The sequence below is a fragment of the Trypanosoma melophagium genome (assembly GCF_022059095.1).
Source record: "Trypanosoma melophagium isolate St. Kilda chromosome Unknown ctg21segment0, whole genome shotgun sequence".
Lineage (NCBI taxonomy): Eukaryota > Euglenozoa > Kinetoplastea > Trypanosomatida > Trypanosomatidae > Trypanosoma > Trypanosoma melophagium.
In genome coordinates, this window is record NW_027125151.1 from 446,725 (window position 1) to 470,206 (window position 23,482).

Below are 23,482 nucleotides of genomic sequence, written 5' to 3' on the forward strand. Positions count from 1 at the left end.
TCCACTAAAATATTAGACCCATATATAATCTTCTCACTACACAAACTATACCTCAATGAAAAAAAAATTATACAATAAAAACCTCCACACGAAAACTTTCAAGACCAAAAAAAAAGAAAAAATTCAAGACTTTCAAAGGAAAAAAAAAAGGTATCAAGCAAAAAATTAAAACTCATACTTTCTTTTTAATAAAAAAATTCAGCGAAAGGCGGTTTCTGAGTGCGCCACACACAGCATGTTCACAAGTAACAGAAGCAAAAAATTACACAAGAACTTTAACGAAAAAAAAAACTATTTCAGCAAACAAAAGCATTTTCAGGCTTAAAACAAACCGTAAATAGATGCCCCTGTACCAAAGACAACTGCAACGATCCCGGCAATGAGGAGGAGATATGTGCACACATAGTTCACCACCCCCACCTGCTTCAGACCCCAGTTCCCACAGTACATGCGGTAAAGAGCCGGCAAAGAAAACCCGAGGAGACCCCCACAAAAGCTCCCAAGCAGCCCGAACACAGTGTTCAGCACAGGAATAAAGAGTCCAAAGAGCAGAGCACAGAGAGCCATTGTGCCACAGAAGAGGCAGTTCTTCCACATTGGAAGTGTAACCAAGTTCCATCCAAGGACGTAGTAGCAGCAATCTCGCGCAGGTTGAATGCAAAGGGCGAATCCAACACACAGTTTCAATACGATTCCCACATAGGCAATGGCCATCTTCACATCCCTTCGCACATCGTAGAACACAAGAATGGTGTCTGTTATATCGGATCCAAATTCGGCATAACCAAAAAAGCCAGCCATTATAAACGCAATACAACAGATAGTCATGCTGCAAGCCGTGTGAAGAGTCATGCGCTTTGCGCTGGGATTGCGCATCTCACCGTAGATAGAGAAGCAGTTCATGTGACACAGGTACGAGAACATGAATATGGACAGTCCTTCAATCGCGCTGTTCCCTGACTTAAACATGGCAACATCGTCCCGAAGCCTCCCGCCCTTAAAACCATGTTGAGCGGAGTGTACCACAATGCAGAGAATGAAATAGCAGATGCAGATCACCCCTATAGCAGAGGCATGGCGGAGAGAGTTGATATCCTTCGGCAGTGATAAGGAGAACATACCCACAAACCAGATCAAGCTCATCATCAGACGATTTCCAGTCTTGCCGCTAAGTAACTCTGGCACGGACGGGTCGGACAACACAGGCTCCAAAAGATGGCCAATGGCAATGACGTAGCCAACACAGGTACCGAAGGTGAATAGCCACGTGAGGAAAACGGTGAAGTAGTCCCATCCCCGACCGAAAAGATTCCTCGAAAGATCAGCGTACGAGTTGTAACCGGTCAATTCGACTGCCTCCATCATCAAACCAACAGAGTACACCGTGCACAACGTCACTGCGACAAGCAGGATAATGGACATCACAACACCACTCATCTCAAAGGCTGCAGGCAGACTTATCACTCCACCCCCGAGTGTCGCACTCGCAAGGTTGAATGTTGTAGAGAGGAGACCACCGTACGGAATGATGGACCCCACAGAATCAAGAAACCTCTTGGCACGGATGCTTTTCTTCTGATTTCCATCGCCTGCTGAGAAAGCAGGCAGGGCTGTGTGTTCTTGTCCTGCAACAAAACTACCATCTATAGGGGTGTTACCATTGCAGGGAAGAGATCCTTCTGTATTCATTTCTTTCTTCACAATGAAAGTCGTTTTTTTTTGTTTGTTTGTTTGCTTGCTTAATTCGCACTCTGAATCCCTAACAAAGAAAAACAAAAGGATGAGAGAATGAAGGCATCAGAACCCATATTGTTTACTATCACAAGGAGTCGAAACATTTTCATTCTTTATTTGGTATCTATCCTTGCCCAACATCAATAAACATTATATATTTGCCTAATATATATATATCATATTGCTGAGATAACAGATGAGCACATTCGTTCAGGAAAAGACACTCAATGGGGTTTCTGCGTGCACCAAAGAGTTGCCCAATCCTGCACAAGTGACTCTAACGGCCACCAGCGAAGTTTTGGTGTTCCTCCGCGACACGTCCTTCCTCTCACTGAAGAGGAAAAAGCATGTGCGCAAAAAACAACACAAATCGAAGGGAAGGAAAAACGCAATGAAAAGACATTCATAAAATGACACCCTTGCTAACTTTTCCCATGTCTCGATCTTATTTTTGCCCCAAAGGCCACAACGGAACTAACTATCTCTCTCTCTCTCTCTCTCTCTCCCTATCCCTATTCAAATTACAACAGTAAGCCGATGGGCAAAGGAATAAACTAAAAAAAAAGAATCCTCAATATTTTCGCACCATATGGTCCCTTATACCTTTCCTTCTTGGCTGCGCTCTGGGCCCACGCGTGTCCGCAAGAACAAATATATTTTATGGCCCAACAGCCCTGACACACGCAGCACAAGCAGAAAAAGAGCGGGGTGAGAAAAAAAAGTGCAGCGAAGGCGGTTTCCGGGTGTGCCTTGAGCACGTTGCGGTAGGTGGTGGCGACTCGGCAACCGGTTGGCGTTGTTCAGAATCAGCCACCGAAAAAACCGAAAAAAAAACATGAATGAAAAATAATAAAGAAAAAACGCACAAACACGCGATGAAGCGGGTAAAACAGAACATATAAATGGCGGTTTCTGAGTGCGCCATAACCAATTTCAGTAGAAGGAAGAAAACAACAACAACAACCAGACAGCACAGATTCCTTCTTTCCCCACTGAAGTATGCTAAAAAAGAAAAGGATCCTCTACAATGGAAAACAAAAAAAATATCCACATGAAATGGAACGCTCTACAAATATCCAGAAAAATAAAAAAGGCTAGACGACTACGGTTGGCATGAGAAGGGCTTCGCTTCGTCATCTCGCTGAACTCGACGCTTTAAATGGTGCACAGCAACTTTTTCCTTTTCGCTTTTGTATTCAGTGAGAAACAAAGAGCCACTTAATCCACATGAAACGGAGGAGAGTCATCGTACTCTTTTTTTCTTCCTTAACTTGTAGAGCATATTATATGTATATATATACATATATATATCTATAATATGCCCAGACACACAAAAATAAAACGCTCTCGCCGCTACACAACCACTCCGTAAATAGATGCCCCTGTACCAAAGACAAATGCAACGATCCCGGCAATGAGGAGGAGATATGTGCACACATAGTTCACCACCCCCACCTGCTTCAGACCCCAGTTCCCACAGTACATGCGGTAAAGAGCCGGCAAAGAAAACCCGAGGAGACCCCCACAAAAGCTCCCAAGCAGCCCGAACACAGTGTTCAGCACAGGAATAAAGAGTCCAAAGAGCAGAGCACAGAGAGCCATTGTGCCACAGAAGAGGCAGTTCTTCCACATTGGAAGTGTAACCAAGTTCCATCCAAGGACGTAGTAGCAGCAATCTCGCGCAGGTTGAATGCAAAGGGCGAATCCAACACACAGTTTCAATACGATTCCCACATAGGCAATGGCCATCTTCACATCACTTCGCACATCGTAGAACACAAGAATGGTGTCTGTTATATCGGATCCAAATTCGGCATAACCAAAAAAGCCAGCCATTATAAACGCAATACAACAGATAGTCATGCTGCAAGCCGTGTGAAGAGTCATGCGCTTTGCGCTGGGATTGCGCATCTCACCGTAGATAGAGAAGCAGTTCATGTGACACAGGTACGAGAACATGAATATGGACAGTCCTTCAATCGCGCTGTTCCCTGACTTAAACATGGCAACATCGTCCCGAAGCCTCCCGCCCTTAAAACCATGTTGAGCGGAGTGTACCACAATGCAGAGAATGAAATAGCAGATGCAGATCACCCCTATAGCAGAGGCATAGCGGAGAGAGTTGATATCCTTCGGCAGTGATAAGGAGAACATACCCACAAACCAGATCAAGCTCGTCATCAGACGATTTCCAGTCTTGCCGCTAAGTAACTCTGGCACGGACGGGTCGGACAACACAGGCTCCAAAAAGATGGCCAATGGCAATGACGTAGCCAACACAGGTACCGAAGGTGAATAGCCACGTGAGGAAAACGGTGAAGTAGTCCCATCCCCGACCGAAAAGATTCCTCGAAAGATCAGCGTACGAGTTGTAACCGGTCAATTCGACTGCCTCCATCATCAAACCAACAGAGTACACCGTGCACAACGTCACTGCGACAAGCAGGATAATGGACATCACAACACCACTCATCTCAAAGGCTGCAGGCAGACTTATCACTCCCCACCCCGAGTGTCGCACTCGCAAGGTTGAATGTTGTAGAGAGGAGACCACCGTACGGAATGATGGACCCCACAGAATCAAGAAACCTCTTGGCACGGATGCTTTTCTTCTGATTTCCATCGCCTGCTGAGAAAGCAGGCAGGGCTGTGTGTTCTTGTCCTGCAACAAAACTACCATCTATAGGGGTGTTACCATTGCAGGGAAGAGATCCTTCTGTATTCATTTCTTTCTTCACAATGAAAGTCGTTTTTTTTTTTGTTTGTTTGTTTGCTTGCTTAATTCGCACTCTGAATCCCTAACAAAGAAAAACAAAAGGATGAGAGAATGAAGGCATCAGAACCCATATTGTTTACTATCACAAGGAGTCGAAACATTTTCATTCTTTATTTGGTATCTATCCTTACCCAACATCAATAAACATTATATATTTGCCTAATATATATATATCATATTGCTGAGATAACAGATGAGCACATTCGTTCAGGAAAAAGACACTCAATGGGGTTTCTGCGTGCACCAAAGAGTTGCCCAATCCTGCACAAGTGACTCTAACGGCCACCAGCGAAGTTTTGGTGTTCCTCCGCGACACGTCCTTCCTCTCACTGAAGAGGAAAAAGCATGTGCGCAAAAAACAACACAAATCGAAGGGAAGGAAAAACGCAATGAAAAGACATTCATAAAATGACACCCTTGCTAACTTTTCCCATGTCTCGATCTTATTTTTTGCCCCAAAGGCCACAACGGAACTAACTATCTCTCTCTCTCTCTCTCTCTCTCTCTCCCTATCCCTATTCAAATTACAACAGTAAGCCGATGGGCAAAGGAATAAACTAAAAAAAAAGAATCCTCAATATTTTCGCACCATATGGTCCCTTATACCTTTCCTTCTTGGCTGCGCTCTGGGCCCACGCGTGTCCGCAAGAACAAATATATTTTATGGCCCAACAGCCCTGACACACGCAGCACAAGCAGAAAAAGAGCGGGGTGAGAAAAAAAAGTGCAGCGAAGGCGGTTTCCGGGTGTGCCTTGAGCACGTTGCGGTAGGTGGTGGCGACTCGGCAACCGGTTGGCGTTGTTCAGAATCAGCCACCGAAAAAACCGAAAAAAAACATGAATGAAAAATAATAAAGAAAAAACGCACAAACACGCGATGAAGCGGGTAAAACAGAACATATAAATGGCGGTTTCTGAGTGCGCCATAACCAATTTCAGTAGAAGGAAGAAAACAACAACAACAACCAGACAGCACAGATTCCTTCTTTCCCCACTGAAGTATGCTAAAAAAGAAAAGGATCCTCTACAATGGAAAACAAAAAAAAATATCCACATGAAATGGAACGCTCTACAAATATCCAGAAAAATAAAAAAGGCTAGACGACTACGGTTGGCATGAGAAGGGCTTCGCTTCGTCATCTCGCTGAACTCGACGCTTTAAATGGTGCACAGCAACTTTTTCCTTTTCGCTTTTGTATTCAGTGAGAAACAAAGAGCCACTTAATCCACATGAAACGGAGGAGAGTCATCGTACTCTTTTTTTCTTCCTTAACTTGTAGAGCATATTATATGTATATATATACATATATATATCTATAATATGCCCAGACACACAAAAATAAAACGCTCTCGCCGCTACACAACCACTCCGTAAATAGATGCCCCTGTACCAAAGACAAATGCAACGATCCCGGCAATGAGGAGGAGATATGTGCACACATAGTTCACCACCCCCACCTGCTTCAGACCCCAGTTCCCACAGTACATGCGGTAAAGAGCCGGCAAAGAAAACCCGAGGAGACCCCCACAAAAGCTCCCAAGCAGCCCGAACACAGTGTTCAGCACAGGAATAAAGAGTCCAAAGAGCAGAGCACAGAGAGCCATTGTGCCACAGAAGAGGCAGTTCTTCCACATTGGAAGTGTAACCAAGTTCCATCCAAGGACGTAGTAGCAGCAATCTCGCGCAGGTTGAATGCAAAGGGCGAATCCAACACACAGTTTCAATACGATTCCCACATAGGCAATGGCCATCTTCACATCACTTCGCACATCGTAGAACACAAGAATGGTGTCTGTTATATCGGATCCAAATTCGGCATAACCAAAAAAGCCAGCCATTATAAACGCAATACAACAGATAGTCATGCTGCAAGCCGTGTGAAGAGTCATGCGCTTTGCGCTGGGATTGCGCATCTCACCGTAGATAGAGAAGCAGTTCATGTGACACAGGTACGAGAACATGAATATGGACAGTCCTTCAATCGCGCTGTTCCCTGACTTAAACATGGCAACATCGTCCCGAAGCCTCCCGCCCTTAAAACCATGTTGAGCGGAGTGTACCACAATGCAGAGAATGAAATAGCAGATGCAGATCACCCCTATAGCAGAGGCATAGCGGAGAGAGTTGATATCCTTCGGCAGTGATAAGGAGAACATACCCACAAACCAGATCAAGCTCGTCATCAGACGATTTCCAGTCTTGCCGCTAAGTAACTCTGGCACGGACGGGTCGGACAACACAGGCTCCAAAAGATGGCCAATGGCAATGACGTAGCCAACACAGGTACCGAAGGTGAATAGCCACGTGAGGAAAACGGTGAAGTAGTCCCATCCCCGACCGAAAAGATTCCTCGAAAGATCAGCGTACGAGTTGTAACCGGTCAATTCGACTGCCTCCATCATCAAACCAACAGAGTACACCGTGCACAACGTCACTGCGACAAGCAGGATAATGGACATCACAACACCACTCATCTCAAAGGCTGCAGGCAGACTTATCACTCCACCCCCGAGTGTCGCACTCGCAAGGTTGAATGTTGTAGAGAGGAGACCACCGTACGGAATGATGGACCCCACAGAATCAAGAAACCTCTTGGCACGGATGCTTTTCTTCTGATTTCCATCGCCTGCTGAGAAAGCAGGCAGGGCTGTGTGTTCTTGTCCTGCAACAAAACTACCATCTATAGGGGTGTTACCATTGCAGGGAAGAGATCCTTCTGTATTCATTTCTTTCTTCACAATGAAAGTCGTTTTTTTTTTGTTTGTTTGTTTGCTTGCTTAATTCGCACTCTGAATCCCTAACAAAGAAAAACAAAAGGATGAGAGAATGAAGGCATCAGAACCCATATTGTTTACTATCACAAGGAGTCGAAACATTTTCATTCTTTATTTGGTATCTATCCTTACCCAACATCAATAAACATTATATATTTGCCTAATATATATATATCATATTGCTGAGATAACAGATGAGCACATTCGTTCAGGAAAAGACACTCAATGGGGTTTCTGCGTGCACCAAAGAGTTGCCCAATCCTGCACAAGTGACTCTAACGGCCACCAGCGAAGTTTTGGTGTTCCTCCGCGACACGTCCTTCCTCTCACTGAAGAGGAAAAAGCATGTGCGCAAAAAACAACACAAATCGAAGGGAAGGAAAAACGCAATGAAAAGACATTCATAAAATGACACCCTTGCTAACTTTTCCCATGTCTCGATCTTATTTTTGCCCCAAAGGCCACAACGGAACTAACTATCTCTCTCTCTCTCTCTCTCTCTCTCTCCCTATCCCTATTCAAATTACAACAGTAAGCCGATGGGCAAAGGAATAAACTAAAAAAAAAGAATCCTCAATATTTTCGCACCATATGGTCCCTTATACCTTTCCTTCTTGGCTGCGCTCTGGGCCCACGCGTGTCCGCAAGAACAAATATATTTTATGGCCCAACAGCCCTGACACACGCAGCACAAGCAGAAAAAGAGCGGGGTGAGAAAAAAAAGTGCAGCGAAGGCGGTTTCCGGGTGTGCCTTGAGCACGTTGCGGTAGGTGGTGGCGACTCGGCAACCGGTTGGCGTTGTTCAGAATCAGCCACCGAAAAAACCGAAAAAAACATGAATGAAAAATAATAAAGAAAAAACGCACAAACACGCGATGAAGCGGGTAAAACAGAACATATAAATGGCGGTTTCTGAGTGCGCCATAACCAATTTCAGTAGAAGGAAGAAAACAACAACAACAACCAGACAGCACAGATTCCTTCTTTCCCCACTGAAGTATGCTAAAAAAGAAAAGGATCCTCTACAATGGAAAACAAAAAAAAATATCCACATGAAATGGAACGCTCTACAAATATCCAGAAAAATAAAAAAGGCTAGACGACTACGGTTGGCATGAGAAGGGCTTCGCTTCGTCATCTCGCTGAACTCGACGCTTTAAATGGTGCACAGCAACTTTTTCCTTTTCGCTTTTGTATTCAGTGAGAAACAAAGAGCCACTTAATCCACATGAAACGGAGGAGAGTCATCGTACTCTTTTTTCTTCCTTAACTTGTAGAGCATATTATATGTATATATATACATATATATATCTATAATATGCCCAGACACACAAAAATAAAACGCTCTCGCCGCTACACAACCACTCCGTAAATAGATGCCCCTGTACCAAAGACAAATGCAACGATCCCGGCAATGAGGAGGAGATATGTGCACACATAGTTCACCACCCCCACCTGCTTCAGACCCCAGTTCCCACAGTACATGCGGTAAAGAGCCGGCAAAGAAAACCCGAGGAGACCCCCACAAAAGCTCCCAAGCAGCCCGAACACAGTGTTCAGCACAGGAATAAAGAGTCCAAAGAGCAGAGCACAGAGAGCCATTGTGCCACAGAAGAGGCAGTTCTTCCACATTGGAAGTGTAACCAAGTTCCATCCAAGGACGTAGTAGCAGCAATCTCGCGCAGGTTGAATGCAAAGGGCGAATTCAACGCAGAGTTTTGTTACCATGCCAAGGAAAGAGAAAGAAAGAAGAGCATTATCATTAACATTATAAAGGAGTAAAAGACTCTTAGTCGCTTTTGAACCGAGATCGGCTTAACCGAAAAACCCTGAAATTGCATAAGTTATGAAGCAAAATGATAAGCCAAATGTTGCGTAGGAAGTGATTTTATTTATTGATGGTCTTACCATTTCACCATATATCTCAAGACAGTTAACTTGACACAAATATGCAAACATGAAGAGAGAAAGTCCCTTTATTGTTGAATTTCCTTCTTTCCAGAGTTTAACATCATCTCGTATTCTACCATTTTTCAAACCGTTCTGAAGGGAATGTAGAACAATGCATGAAACAAAGAAGAGTATGCTAAAAATTGCAACTACAGATGCATAACGCAAAGAATTAATACGTTTTGGTAAATACATTGTAAACATGCCTATAAACCATATAATGGCATTAAGGAATCTTTTGTCACTTGGTGTAAGTAGGAAAGGCGGAACAGCGTCAGTAGTAAAGGTGGCATCAGTAATGTCACCGATAGAAATTACATAGGCAACACAGGTGCCGAATGTAAATAGCCACATCAATCCGGCCGTTATCAAGTCCCAACCAGAACCAAAAAAATCGCTTGCCATAGCTTCATACGAATCAAGACCCGTCAACTCACGTGTCTCAACAAGCAATCGTATAGCGTAAAGTGTAGCCAATGTGACAATAAGCAAAGTAATAATTGAAAAAATAACACCACAATAGTTAAATGCTGATAAATCTAATTACACAAGCTCCTAGAGTTGCACTAGCGAGGTTGAATAGTGTCGAAAGAAAACCCCCGTACGGAACCAAATTGAGCAATAAATATATAATCCGCTTAAGTGAAAATGATTTAACATCCCCTTCCAAAAAACCGTTTTCTTCGAGAAGCGGTGGAACGTAATCGACAGCAATCACGTTAGTAGATTTATTGGGCATCATCCTCACTAAAATAAGTAGGCCTCAATTACAAAAGTAAAACAAAATGTTTCTTTTTTTTTTGCAAAATAACAAATTCATGTATGGAAAAAGAAAAATAACTTCGCGATCAAAAAAAAAAAAAAAGATAGCACAACCCAGTAAAGCAGATTTTAAGTTTGACGGTATCTAATTTTCTCAAAAGGACAAAACTACAGTACTCAACGACCATTCAAAAACCACTCAAGGGCTAAAGAAGCTGCCTTTGGCAACACCTTACCCCATCTCACTGGAGAATTCATAACTAAACAAGAAATCACAAGTGACTCTTTTATCACAAGAATCACTCCTTCAGTACAATGTAAAACCTCACAAAAACCATCAGATAAATGAAATTCCAAGAATTCACCATCCTGACGAAAAGAAATAAGATAACACTGACGGGAACGATCACTATGTGTTGATATTGGATAAAAGCAAGTGGCCCGAATATCACCAACTCTTACGGCTTCTTTTACCCATGGAAATCTTTTCAAAAGGTCACTTTTAGTAAGTAAAACAGCCTTTTCAAAATTTGATCCTGACTCTATAAAAAAGCTTGGAATATCATCTCTGTTAGAAACGAGAAGATTTGATCCATCAGAAAAATGACAGCCAAAAAACTCGAAATGTATCTGATAACAAAGTACAACGACAGGGCCCTTGTGCAAATCTTTCCAAACAGTGCCAGGAAACATTACTTTACTTATAAGAGCTGAAAATGGATTCAAAGAGAGTTTCTCACCACAAGCAATACACAAATCCCTTCCACTCCTCGCACAGTGAAAAAAGGGTCCCTTTGAAAAGTCCTTGGAACACATGTCACAGGTATACCCGGGTTTGTATTCCGGCTCCAGATCTATTGGAAGAATTTCATAATACCGAAAGGTACACTTATCACACCACTCCATACCAATAACTAACTGCAAAAAAAAAAAAAAGAGAAACGCCACAACAAGAAAAAAAAACAGTAAGTGATTATACTAATATAAGAAAGAAAACAGAGATATATTCGGTTTCTTAAAGAATAACACTTAAGAAGCAGAAGCAACTTCCCCAACTCTGTTATCAGAACCACACTCTACAAAATCCGAATAAAATAATATCAGAAAAATTGGTATTATTCCTCCTAAAAATAAGATGGCAAGAATACTTGGCTAAATTCTTGATGTTAAAAAGTAAAACAAAAAAAACCCAACCCATGCCCCAAGCCAATATCAAAGAAAAATCGTAGATTAGAGAAAAAAAAAGATATACTTTTGCAGGAAAGGAAAAGATCGCCAAACAATGATCTTCCAAGACCACGAAAAAAATTCAACAGGAAGAAAACGCCAAACAAACCCACCAATGGGGGGAAAAAAAGGCAACCAGGGACAAACAGAAAGTCAATCAGGCGCAAGGCCGCCTCACCACCGAAAAGGGGAAACAAAAGGAAACCAGAGAAACACCCACAAAATCCGCGGTCCCACCCGCAAGAAAAAAAAAAAAAGAAACGGCGCCGGTCGCGGGGACGCCCTCCGGCAGCTCTTCCGTTTGGCGGGCCCGTCCTTCGGACGAGAGGCCCCCGTTCCCGAACTCCGCCGGGTGCCGGCCGAGAGACCCGAAGGCGAAGGCTTGGGCGAAACGAAGCGGATGGTGAGGCGAGAAGCCTCTGGATGAGCGGTGGTGGGGGTCAGGTTTTTTTGCCGTTGTCCTCTTTTTCGTTTGTGGCGGGGGTGGTTTGTTTATCTGGGGTTTTGTCGGCCCGGGGGCGGGATAAACTTCTTTTGTTCCTCTTTCACTTTAATTTATTTATAACTGGTGCTTTGCCGGCTTGGGGAACGCCAGCAATTTTAGAATGCGCATTTTTTTTTTTTCTTTGACCCCTTTGCTTTGGTAAGTGTTGGTGCATTTCTACAGAAATCATTCCGATAATTTATTTTTTAGAGGGTTGTAGTCGTTCTGAATGATTTTTTCTCCGTCATATCTTAGGTGCAATGAAGTTTCTTATTTCTGCGGCGTATTCTTTTTTTTCTTAGGTGGTGGAATTCATCTGTGGAATTTAGGGTAATACTCTGTTTTTTTTCTTCACCTTTTGCGTTTTATAACCCTTATATTTTTTTTCTCAGCAGAAGCTTAATTAGAAAATGGATTCCTCTCCAGTAAACCCCTACTTGCTTTTTCAAACCGCAGATGAATTCCGTCCTGCTGATAAAGTTGCGTATTCACTGAAACATCCCAGTGAACAGCAAAATATGAGAGGATTAAGAAAACTATCACAGATAGTTGAATCTCACTGCCTTCTTCGATCACTTGAGGAACTTCGACGCATCGCAGGGGTTCCTTTTGCACCATGTACGAGAGCTGCGTTTAATAGTCAATTTACAGGATCCTCACACAACTCTCCTGAGGTATCACCTGCTCCAATTTTTACGGAAAAGCATTCCATAACTGTCTTAGAAGACGCAGGGGATTCGGAAAATAGTCCATGGGATAATCTTTGCACTGGAACAAGCATTTGGCGTTGGCCTGTAGAAGTTTTATATCAACGATATCATTTATTATTAGCGATAGATTTTGGGTTTTCAACCTTTTCTGTTTCAGAAAAAGGGAAAGTCTTAATCGATCATGTGCCCCATACCATAGAAGTCTTATTTGAAGTAATTGAAAAGACACTTCAAACACGTGAGCAAGAAGCTTTTATTATCAAGCGTTGGGCCTCCACACATCTAGAAGAAGATGAATGCGAAAGAATTATGCAGCAGGTATGGAGGCCTTCCATTGATGTTTCTATGGTTCTTATTAATGTACCAAAAATGGTAGCTGGTGCTTTTGGTTCGGTAATTCCAAATATGTTATCCTCAGAATCGATGGGTATGACTAATGTAAATACAGATCAGCCTTCTTTACTTCCACCAGATGTCACATCCTTTCCTGCTTTTGATTATGGTGTTCCCAACGATTCTACTAGTAATCCACTTTTAGTACCACTCATGCCAAGGTGTGATGCATTAAAATTACTGCAGGACAAAACTTTTTTGCCAAGATTAGGAGACACGCTAAGAGCATATGAAGAGGCTTGTCGTTCAAGATTGGTTGATGATTGGCCTGACAGGACATTATTTTCTTCTATGGAGTATCTTGTACGTTTAATACCGGAACGATCACCAGAATGTACTAGCCTTGTTCTTTTTACAAATCACGATAAAGGGGGATCATTAGACAGCGTTTCACTCCTAGAGAGTTCTGTTAGAAGGAAAAATATCATCCTTTCTCTCCTCTTTTTGAGTGAAGCAACCTCTATCTACAATTCTCATACTACTCCTCTTTCACAGTTTTTGTCAACAGTAGGTGGTTTTGGTGTTCATTTCGATTACTGGCTTTCTCTAGCGAACCCACGGTTAAATGTGGATTGGTGCCGTAGATTTGGAGGACCACGTTGTTTGGCACAACAGTTGTTTGTACAATTGGAAAATAAATTTCCTGTATGTTTGATGCGTATATCACAAAATATGCCAACTACGAACGTTGACAGATCAGGTGACCCTTATGTTTTGTATAACTCTGATAATATTCTTGGAGACTTCACACTTCGTCATGTGAAAGATGTGGTTCCAATACTTCGCTGTGTAGCAGAGGCACGTCTTAATCAAGGATGGAGTGTAGTAATGAACTGTGACCCAAATATTCCTCATGTGGCTCAACTTCATGCACGTTATCATCATAATCTTAGGAGAGGAAAATTAACAATAGTTTACGAGATGGAGATAAGCCATCCGGTGGTTTATCGCCGTGTCTTAGTATATGGTACCAAAGTTATCGTGGACCACTTTCTTAGAGCTAAAGGTGAGGAGAGATCTGTGACATCTAATTCAGCAGAAGCCAAAACTGGTTGGCTGACGTATCTTGTTATTGTGAGATCACAGTTACATAGTTGGATGATCGCAGAACAAGTGGCTTTGCAGTTTCTTTTGGCCACAGAGTCACTCAGAAAACCATACCCAGTAAAGGAGCTGCAGTCACTTTCTTGTCATGAAGGTATCTCTACTAGTTGGTCATCACATTGTAGCATACGTTCTGTCGGATTTTTTTTCAGATGGAAGGGCGAGTTGCAATATTTTCTTGATCCTTTCCGTAGGATGCAGCGAGCAAATATCTCTTCTGTTGCAGGGATGGCGACTGATGTTCTGCGATCTGCTATGCAGGAACGGTACCGTCTCTTTGCTGACGAAGAAGGTGAGATATTTATATATCATGACGAAAAATATCCCCGTCATATTGTTCAGTTATTTTTACCGATTGATGTTTCTAATGACGGACACGATATTCCTTTGGCTTTAGGATTTGAATGTCGTTTTAGTTTCTTTTTGGCTAGCGTCGCTGATGAGATAGATATAATTGAAAAGGCTATTGCGGATGTAGAGAAGAGGGTTTCGACCCCTGTTAAGTTAGGGGCCTTCGGGAATAAGAATATAAAGCTTGTTGTGGAAGCGAGTACTGGTGAGGCGAACGGACGGGCACTCCATCTTACTCTTTCTACACTCTCACCACAGCGACTAGAGTTAGTGTCAACTTATAGTGAGCCATTACAAGGTATCCGAAAAACTACTTTAAGAGGTGTGACGAACCGCAAGATTATGAGTTTTCATTCATCAGTAAATATACCGACAGTAAAGAGAATTCGAAACGTTCAACAGCTTACTTTTCGTTGTTTTTTGACACCGTACGTGGTAAGTCCATGGTTACTATCTGATGCCCTTGTTTTTCACTGGGTTATTGGAGCGTTGGGAATGTGGAGAACCTTTCCAGAATCCTCTTTTAACTTCTTTGTTGCACGACGTTTACGTGACGGGTTTCGTTTACTTTACTGCTTACCACATCGCAAAGCAATACTTTACGCCACACAATTATGTGATGGAGAACAAATAGTAGAAATTTTTGACGTTATTGAGGCACCTATAAGAGGTGGCGACGCAGATCTAACTGCACAGGTGGTTATCTTCAGATACATGCGCCCTTTTAAGGTTGGTATTTCTTCGTATTATCGTTACGCCCTAACTTCTGATATTTCAGAGGATATTCAGATTGCCACTGTACTTCACACTTTCACAGTGCTATCCTCTTCATTATATACTACAGCAGAAAATTTAATGTTCCCCAAGGAAACTAGACGTGGGTTTGTACGGCTGACACCAAAACTTGAATTACTTCTTCCATTCTTGTCTACCCGTCATGTTCACTCCATCACATTATATTCTCTTCCTTCATTGGGTGAGAAAGGAAATTATGAGCTTCAGGAGGCTGTCATTCGTTTTCTCTCATCTCTGGGGGATCGATCAGGTACAGTTAGCGCAGATGCAGTACATGAATCTTTGCAGCAGAAAATGTATGATATAGAAAAAAAAATAGGATTGGAAAGTAATGATTTGCAAAAAAATCAGTTTTTTTTTTCTTTATTAGCACCACGAGAGGGCAATTGCTTGACTTTTCTTCTTATGCCTCGAATATGTAAAGAGATGTTTCAAACAAAAACCAATGAGGTAACTATTCAAATCATTTCATTAGATGCAGCGGCTCTATACAGGGGACTAATGCGTCTATGTCTTAGATCAGGAGAGGAAGAGCTGGATGAGAAATTTTTACCTGATTCTTTAGATACAAGTCTATTTGAAGCCATTACCAAGTTGCTCACTTGTTTTTCCTCACTTTTTCAAGCCTGGCGTTTACTTGAGGAACAGCGCGACGGTATGGAACGCCATGCTTCAGAAGAAGCAGAGGTTGCAAAGGACGTTGTTAGGATTTTTTCTAATTTTCAGGATTATCAAAAAGAAGTGGATATTTCGCACCTTCTTTACATTCAAGAGAGTCAAATAAAAAATAGTGAACATTCAATATCCCTTCATGAGACTTTACGCTCGCTCATTATGTCAATAGTCCGTTCCATGTTCCTTCGACCATTGTGGACTCATCCTGCTGTTTTTCACCAAGTAAATGAGAAGGTACATGACTCAGGAGAAGAAATCCCAGTTAAATTAGCGGCAGATAGCACATCGGTGGCATCTTCTGTAAGCAGCCTTGAACATCACGATCAGACAACGCTCCCGTTTCTTGTTAAGGTTGCACTGATTTTTATCTCAGAGGACGGAGAAGAAAAAGACTGTATATGGATACTTGCCCCTAAATACAGTAAAAATAATATCAGTGAAATATTTGCATCGTTGTGGTCACCCACTACTCTAGACTTGCTGCAGCGTGGCTCGCAGCGACGACTTATAATGCGTCTTTTCGTAAAAACAGCACCGAAACAGTTCGTAGACCTTTCGTGTAACAGGTACAACCCATCAATAGAGGTAATACGACGAATTCTTGGAGAGATGCTTCGTGAAAGGAAAGAATGTCCAACGAAGGAAACGGAAACACTGTCACTTTTTTTCACCGCAGAGTCCTCTATTTTGGAACTCGGTGCTTTATACAAGCAAGCACTACCATTTGAAGAACTACCTTTAACAGTACAAAGCTTTTTTAATGTTCTTGTATCAGATCTCACACGAAATGTGGCTCAACATTGCCTGACAGATTGTCTCAACTCTGCGCCATTTGATGCGTTGCGTTCCCTTGTCATGAATGTGACATCGGACAGAACGGAAACTTCATCTCCTACTTATGCTGATGATAGTAATGAAGTAGAAGACATTGCCGATTTACGAGTTCTTACGCATGATTCTTCTTCAGTATTATTTAACGCTCCCAAAATTCATGGACTGAAAGAATTATTGGCTTTTGCAGTTTCACCAGCCCTTTTAAGTGTTCCCTGTTTTGAAGCAGATTCTTTTGCGGTAGAGTTTACACAGCAATCAACTTGTAGCTATGCTGTAGATCCTACTCAAGCCCTTCATGACGTTTTGACACGTCGTTTGGCAGATGATTTGGTATGCGTTGTTCAAGCAACTTCATCATGCTTTCTTTTTGTACCCAATAGACATTATTTTGCTTCACGATGGCTAATGATACAAGTTAATATTGAGGAATACGGTTCTACACAACAGGTTCGTCTTTTGTTTAACGAGCATGAATACGGTTCAACTGTGTGTATGCAGCTTTCCAGGCATCTTCGTAGACTAATTGAGGCCAAAGTAAGGGAAGTTAGCCAATTGCATCTCTTAAAGCAGTTACGTGATACCCAGAATGCAAATGATGAACTTATACCTGGTCATTGGGGAGATCAATTCCCTTCGGCTCTTCCAGGAGCAAGTAAAACCAAGAAGGATTTCACAGCACCACTATCTGCAGCCTTTTATTGTCTCGGCACAACCGTTTTGAAAATACCAGTTTACTACAAACTTCAGCATCAATGCAAAAAAATACTTTCTCGTATTTCCAGCAATAGTTCTAGGCTAGAACTTATTAATATATACAATAGAGAGCAGTGTTTTGTAGTGGCTGATGAAGTTCAGAGAGACACCTTCCATTATATTAGAATTGTCTTTGTCAAAGATACTGCACACCCACCGTTACCAACTACTCCCTCACCTCCACTGTTACCAACTGATCGTTGTCCATTGATTGTGGTACAGTTGTTTAGTGCCACCAAAAATCCTTGTGTGGAACGACCCCTCCGTAAGCTTAAAGCTTTTTGCTTCTTCCTGGCAGTCCAAGAATTACAAGGACATTTAAACTATGTACAGCACAAATTTATTTCCGCAGTGGATCTTATCTTCCTTCAGTATCGTCGCCTTGATCCTGTTTCTGTTAATCTATTGGAGGTTGGTGGTGGTGAACCACTACATCCAGAAGATGTGCAGCTTGCTTTTGCATTAGTGGTATTAAGCCTCAAAGAAAATAAATTTAAGTACTTTCAAGTCGAGGATGAGCGAAACCCTCTTGTAAGTAATTTTGTTGAATATTATGGTTTATTAAAGGGAGAGGGGGAAAGTGGTGGTACCTGTTCTTCTGAAAATGGGGGTCTTCGTGATGTTTCTTCTCTTCTTCCAACGACGATGCTACGCTTTGTGAAAGTAATAGAAGGAGTAACAGATGTACTTGTGTCCTGTACTCTTCGTGTTTCTGGTGAGTCACAGTTAGTGGTGGAACGATTTTTAACTAAAGTACCCGAAGAACGTTACACTACTGGCGAATCTGAGACGACATACCTTAAACAGATAGACGATGTTGTGCAGGATTCGGTGTCACAGTGGCGTTTTTTCGCTCTTTCAAAACGTTTCTCCTCCTTATCATTACCTCAAGTTTTACCGGCTGTAAATGAATTAATGCGAAATGGTGCTTGTGTTAGATCCAATGAATCATCTACACTTCGTTTCAAGAAATTTTCACTTGACCGTGTTAGTCCTGTGGTTTTTCCATTTCTTATAGAGCGTATCGTGGGTGTTTTTGAACTCTTTTCGCCTGTTTGTTTTGAGTGCAGAGGTGAGAACCCACCGATGCACATCACTGGTTTTCCGTGGCAGTGGATTGAGCAGTTGCAGGGAGATCCATTGGCAGAACAAGTTGAGGTGTATATTACATGCGGTTACCAGGTGACACTTGATGATGATGATGATGGTAGTAATGATGAAGACAGTTTAGAGAAAAATATAGCAAAGACTACACATGTATTGCGTGTGACACATCCAGACCTCCCTGTTACAAAGGCCACAGTGTTGACGCAGAGTCCCTTGCTAAGGGAGCATGCTATCGAATTGCAAATAACAACAGAGGTACGTCTTGTGGCGCACATTTCTCTTATAGGAGGTGTTACGTCTGCACTTTTTAATTTGAGAGACTCTGATATTTTGCTTCGTCTTTTGGGACATGTGATTGCGGAAGCAGAGCAACACTCTGACTTGCTACACAACATCATGATTCAACGAATGGGGATTGCTGTTCCATCTTACATAACAGAGTTAGTACTAGGAAGGATATGTTGTAATGATGAAAGTAACATGTTGTCAGGAAAACGCTTCTGTATTCATGGTGAGACCTACCCCAGGCGCATTAATCATGTGCGTTTTCCACCTAAAACTTCAGTTGCGGATGATGCGTTTACTATAATTGTAGAGGGATTGTTTAACCGTGGACTTTGTGTAAATGGTTTTTTGATGATAGATGATGCGATCAAAGTACTTTTTAATGAATGCCCTCAGTATTCTTTAAAAAAGTGCCAACAGATTATACAAGAATTACTTAGGAGCGGAAAATTCAAGGCAGAACATCAGGCGCTAACTTGCCGTGTGGTGAACTCAAGTATAATTCCTGATGATGCATTGATTGGCTGTAGTTTTCGTAGACACGTTCAAACTGCTCATATTCTTCTGGAATCTCAGCATTCACGTTCTGGTATCGTAGAATCTCTTCAGCAATGTGAGTCTCTTTGGTATTCAGCATCACATGATAATTATGTAGCTCTTGCGAAGTCTGTTGTGCTTTTGCAGAGACGTAGTAAACAGATATTTGGATCACGTGTTCCTGACTTGACTTTACTTCGTCGCTCGCGGTGGAGTCCGTCGGATGATATCCTAGACCCAGCACTACCACCAAGAAGTCAACTGGGTTCAGAATACTCTCCCTCTGTTAATGCTACTTTGCACTCCTACGTAGGGTATATCCAGCGTCTCTTCCCCACGTCACGTATAATTGATCTGAATGCCAATAGTGCAGCGGTATCTTCTGATACAACACTGCTGCATCGATTTCGCTGTCGGTATGGTAAAGTAGTACTTCCAGACGGAAGAGAAATACGATTTGTTCCTCATCTCCACTATGCACTGATCCCTATTGTAGATATTCTAAAAATATTGGAGTGGAAAGAGTATAGCAATCTTTCAAATGTCTCGCTTGTCCAGGGTGGTTTATTTATTGTGGAAATTGGATTTCAGGTGGCGCATTTCGCCCTCGATGTTTTCATGGTCAATGGTGATTCAGTTCCTACTAGCGTTTCAGCTCAGGCTGCAGCATGGTTTAAACAGAATCTTAAGTTTGACAGTGTACTTTACGACTTAACTGTCAGTCGACTTCTACATTGTGTGCAAATGTACGCTACGCTTCTTCCTGGTCAGTTGCAGACTTCTGATGCTATCGAAAACCTTGTAAAATATTATCCTCATCCTCCAAAAGATGCTCTTAATATCGCTGCAGTTTTTGATGGAGATGCGATGTGCGTACGTCTAATGCGAAAAATGGTTGCTAGAAAGCAGACCGAAGGTACTGATGGCAACTTTGTGAGGCATGTGATTCCTGAAGAGGGTGAAGTGTTGCTACGGGAGTCTACAAGAGAGAGATACCACTACTGCGGTATGCTGGTCTGGGCCTCATCACGCTTCTTTGTATTGCTTTCTACTGTTCGTGACATCACTACATGTGACCCTTCTGCGAATGGGGATCTTTACAAACTTGCCTTGCGTGCCAAGCGACTGCTTCTACAGCTCTTCCCAGAGAGTACACTGCAACAACAACTAGAATTAGTCTGGGAGGGGTTTCGTACTCCCATAACTGAGACTAATAATGATAATAATAGTAATAGCAATATTGATTGTGTCCCTACTTCGCATGATTTACAAGCCCTGCAGACACACGCTCTAAAGGTCCCTCTCGATACTCTTCTTGAGACGTTTTTGCTCCTTCGGTTAGATTGGAAAACGCTACTCTCAAAACATTACAAGGCACTTTCCACCACCTACCTTCCTGATCACGCTATGCACCTTATTTTCTGCGAAAGAGGAATGAACAGAGATACTTCTTCTCAAGAAGAGAGTATAATCACTTTGACTCTAGGGCCATGCCAATTTAATCAGCAACACCTCATGGTTTTAGAGTTTAGTGATGGTCCATGTGGTGTCATAAGGAGTGCAGCACTGTATCGTGGTGGAAACCAAAAAGACGTCGTGACCAAGCTATCAGAGGAAGAAACAGAGTTGGTTGAGCATACACTAAGGTTGCTCTCTAGTTTAGTATGGGAAGACGTGGGCTGTTGGCATTTTTCACGCAAATAAATTTCATCTGTCCCACTTTTTTTTCTAGTGCACGAGCAGACTAATGCAACATGAGATGCTGGGTGGTTATTTCCCTTTTATTACTACCACTTTTTTTTGTTCCTTGACGCAACCCATGAAAGAGAATCATGCTCAAGAGCGGGCCTCTTGTGGCCTTTTTTTTGGTACGCTGTGAATTCTCATCATACGGGTATGGTATAAGATCAGTCTGCGTTATCCAGGACAGTTTTTTTTTCAGATTGTTGCTACTTTTCTTGAACTTTTTTTTTCGTTTTGGCATCTCATAGATTCCTTTTTTTCCCCCTTTTTCTTAAGGGAAAATAGTGTTTCTTTCCAGGGTGCTCTTTTAAAGGGAATATATGTTTCTGCATTAACAGCAGAATTGATTTTCTCTTATCAGAGATGCACTTGAGGATCCCAACTGCGGCGGCCTCTCGCTAAATGACAGACTTCAATAAAAACAAGTTTTTTTCCCCTTTCCATACTAAAGAAAAAGATGCCGAGCGATAATGTTGCTGCAGCAATTCTTGATGCCTAATGCACTGTAATTTGGCTGTGCGTTGACAGAGGAAAGGGGATTTGATAACTAAAGTAAATCGTTACCCTACCTTTCCCATGCGAGTCCTATGATCGTATAAATAATCTCTGCATTTCCACCCACTGTTCATGTAGACATTACCAACCACCATAACAAAGAGGAGAAACTGCCGATGATCTTCGCTAGGTTCAGTCCATATTAGAGAAATACAAGAGTCTACAATTGCTTGACGCTACAAGACAAACCGACCGACCGAGTGGCAGACAGAGAGGGAGAGAGAGAGAAAGAAAGAAATAGGATGATCTTTCCTCTGAGGCATGCCGCCAAAAGTGCAGAAGGAAGTTGTTGCGCTGCCGTTTGCGGTTGAGGGTCTTCTGACAAATCGAACGAACTGCATCCTTTCGAGCAATTCACACCTACATTGACTAGAAGATATTTGGACGTAGTAATGTGTTTGAACCGCATCTTTTTATTCATGATAACACGGTGTAATAAGTAGCCTCCTAAATCCATGCTTCAAGGAAGGTAAGTGGTTTCTCATCTAGATGGCGAACACCTTGAAAAATATAAAAAATACATGTAAGGTGGGAGTTTCTTTTTCCCTTTTTTTTACCTGTACTTCTATCCACCTGATATCATTCGGTTTGCCGAAAAAGTGGCGAAGGAACATCAATGGTTTTGTTGTGGAAGCCTGTGAAAAAAATAATTGACAAGATGATGCCAAAATAAATGAAAATTGTTTTTTTTTTACGATATTTTGCTTCACGTATTATCTATTTTCCCAAAATAAGATACGACATTGGAAGGTGTCCATTAAGGTTTTTTTGTCTTTTACGTCCCCCTCATCCTCACCGACACTCCAAGCGGAGGAGTCCAGCGATGACGGGACCCCAAAAGTTTGTCACTTTATAAGTAATAAACGAACTCGCGTATCATGGATTTCTTTTTACAATTTCCTTTGATTAACGGTGAGTAAACAATTGATTAATATATGTCACATAAGGAAGAGTGGTTATATTGAATGTCTCCCTTAACGTTTTATTCCGTTTGATGTTTTTTCTTCCGTATAACGAGAACAAAAGGCTGAATGTAGGCGTATATATCTACAAAGGAATTATCATACTGTGTCCTTTTCTATCTGAAGGGATTTTCCCTAACGGTGGGATCTGACGAAACTTACTGCACTTGGAATATTTTCAAAGTACATGATGTATGGTTTCTTGTGATCCATGTACTTCTAATCTCAGGAGACAAACACATAACTTCTTTTATTGAATAATGAAATACCCTTACCCCTTTTACATTGTAGTTTTGCGCATTAAACGTATTTGTAGTAGATTCTTAACATTAGATTAAATCTTGTCAAAAAATATATCTCTAAAACCTTTATATCTTATGGTAAATGATAATCTTGGTAAGTTATTCTTTTCCGTTTTCAACTTCTCTGTTTGTATAGGAATGTATTTTCCTGAATGAAGATTTAGAATCACTTTAAATGTTGTTTGGTTTCCTTTTTCACTCTATCGACAAACTAATTTCTCACATACTTGGATATAATGCTGGGGTTGAGTTTCTTTGTACACATCAATTTTTAAGCCCTATTGAATTCAATTCTTCGGTAGGCTTATATTTAGGTGTTCCTATTTATTCGTTCCCGTTGTGAAAGTTTGTACCTTAATAAAAGAGAGAGTGTGTGTATGCCTCTCTGTGTGTGTGTGTTTTGTAAATTCTACAAGGTGTTGTTGTATTGATTTGAGACTCTTGTACGGCATTCATCTGGTGGGTACGATAGGGACCAGTGGAGGATTATGTTTTTTTTTATTGTTTCCTGGTTTATAGTTGCTATTAAGGTGTGAGGGAGTGAGAGAGTTATTTGTTTTTTTATTGCTACTATATTAGTGTCCTTCATCTGTATTTGCAGTGTAAATCACCTCTTGTGTGCTTTCCGTCTTTTCCTTTCTCCACAGAATAGCCTCAAGCAAACCACC

The 23,482-nt window shown here is 41.8% G+C and overlaps 8 protein-coding genes across 8 annotated transcripts; 1 reads left to right on the forward strand and 7 right to left on the reverse strand.

Annotated features, from left to right (window-relative positions):
• Positions 1-321: 321 nt before the first annotated feature.
• Positions 322-1,689, reverse strand: LSM04_003738 (Amino acid transporter; the record flags this gene model as incomplete). Its single annotated transcript, XM_067331030.1, has 1 exon — positions 322-1,689. The coding sequence occupies one exon, from the start codon at positions 1,687-1,689 to the stop codon at positions 322-324; it is 1,368 nt and encodes a 455-aa protein (XP_067191935.1).
• A 1,139-nt stretch (positions 1,690-2,828) lies between these two features.
• LSM04_000881 (Amino acid transporter) lies at positions 2,829-3,888 on the reverse strand (the record flags this gene model as incomplete). Its single annotated transcript, XM_067331031.1, has 2 exons — positions 2,829-2,862; positions 3,092-3,888. 2 exons carry the CDS (start codon positions 3,886-3,888, stop codon positions 2,829-2,831), a joined length of 831 nt encoding a protein of 276 aa, XP_067191883.1.
• Positions 3,889-3,937: 49 nt separating this feature from the next.
• LSM04_004008 (Amino acid transporter) lies at positions 3,938-4,414 on the reverse strand (the record flags this gene model as incomplete). The annotated part of the gene is made up of 1 exon (XM_067331032.1): positions 3,938-4,414. One exon carries the CDS (start codon positions 4,412-4,414, stop codon positions 3,938-3,940), a length of 477 nt encoding a protein of 158 aa, XP_067191943.1.
• A 1,452-nt stretch (positions 4,415-5,866) lies between these two features.
• Positions 5,867-7,237, reverse strand: LSM04_004400 (Amino acid transporter; the record flags this gene model as incomplete). Its single annotated transcript, XM_067331034.1, has 1 exon — positions 5,867-7,237. One exon carries the CDS (start codon positions 7,235-7,237, stop codon positions 5,867-5,869), a length of 1,371 nt encoding a protein of 456 aa, XP_067191951.1.
• A 1,401-nt stretch (positions 7,238-8,638) lies between these two features.
• Positions 8,639-9,013, reverse strand: LSM04_007218 (uncharacterized protein; the record flags this gene model as incomplete). The annotated part of the gene is made up of 1 exon (XM_067331035.1): positions 8,639-9,013. The coding sequence occupies one exon, from the start codon at positions 9,011-9,013 to the stop codon at positions 8,639-8,641; it is 375 nt and encodes a 124-aa protein (XP_067192005.1).
• An 87-nt stretch (positions 9,014-9,100) lies between these two features.
• Positions 9,101-9,977, reverse strand: LSM04_007916 (Amino acid transporter; the record flags this gene model as incomplete). Its single annotated transcript, XM_067331036.1, has 2 exons — positions 9,101-9,774; positions 9,833-9,977. The coding sequence occupies 2 exons, from the start codon at positions 9,975-9,977 to the stop codon at positions 9,101-9,103; spliced, it is 819 nt and encodes a 272-aa protein (XP_067192021.1).
• A 197-nt stretch (positions 9,978-10,174) lies between these two features.
• On the reverse strand, positions 10,175-10,903 carry LSM04_006025 (uncharacterized protein; the record flags this gene model as incomplete). Its single annotated transcript, XM_067331037.1, has 1 exon — positions 10,175-10,903. The coding sequence occupies one exon, from the start codon at positions 10,901-10,903 to the stop codon at positions 10,175-10,177; it is 729 nt and encodes a 242-aa protein (XP_067191983.1).
• A 1,215-nt stretch (positions 10,904-12,118) lies between these two features.
• On the forward strand, positions 12,119-20,956 carry LSM04_005954 (uncharacterized protein; the record flags this gene model as incomplete). The annotated part of the gene is made up of 1 exon (XM_067331038.1): positions 12,119-20,956. One exon carries the CDS (start codon positions 12,119-12,121, stop codon positions 20,954-20,956), a length of 8,838 nt encoding a protein of 2,945 aa, XP_067191980.1.
• Positions 20,957-23,482: the final 2,526 nt, after the last annotated feature.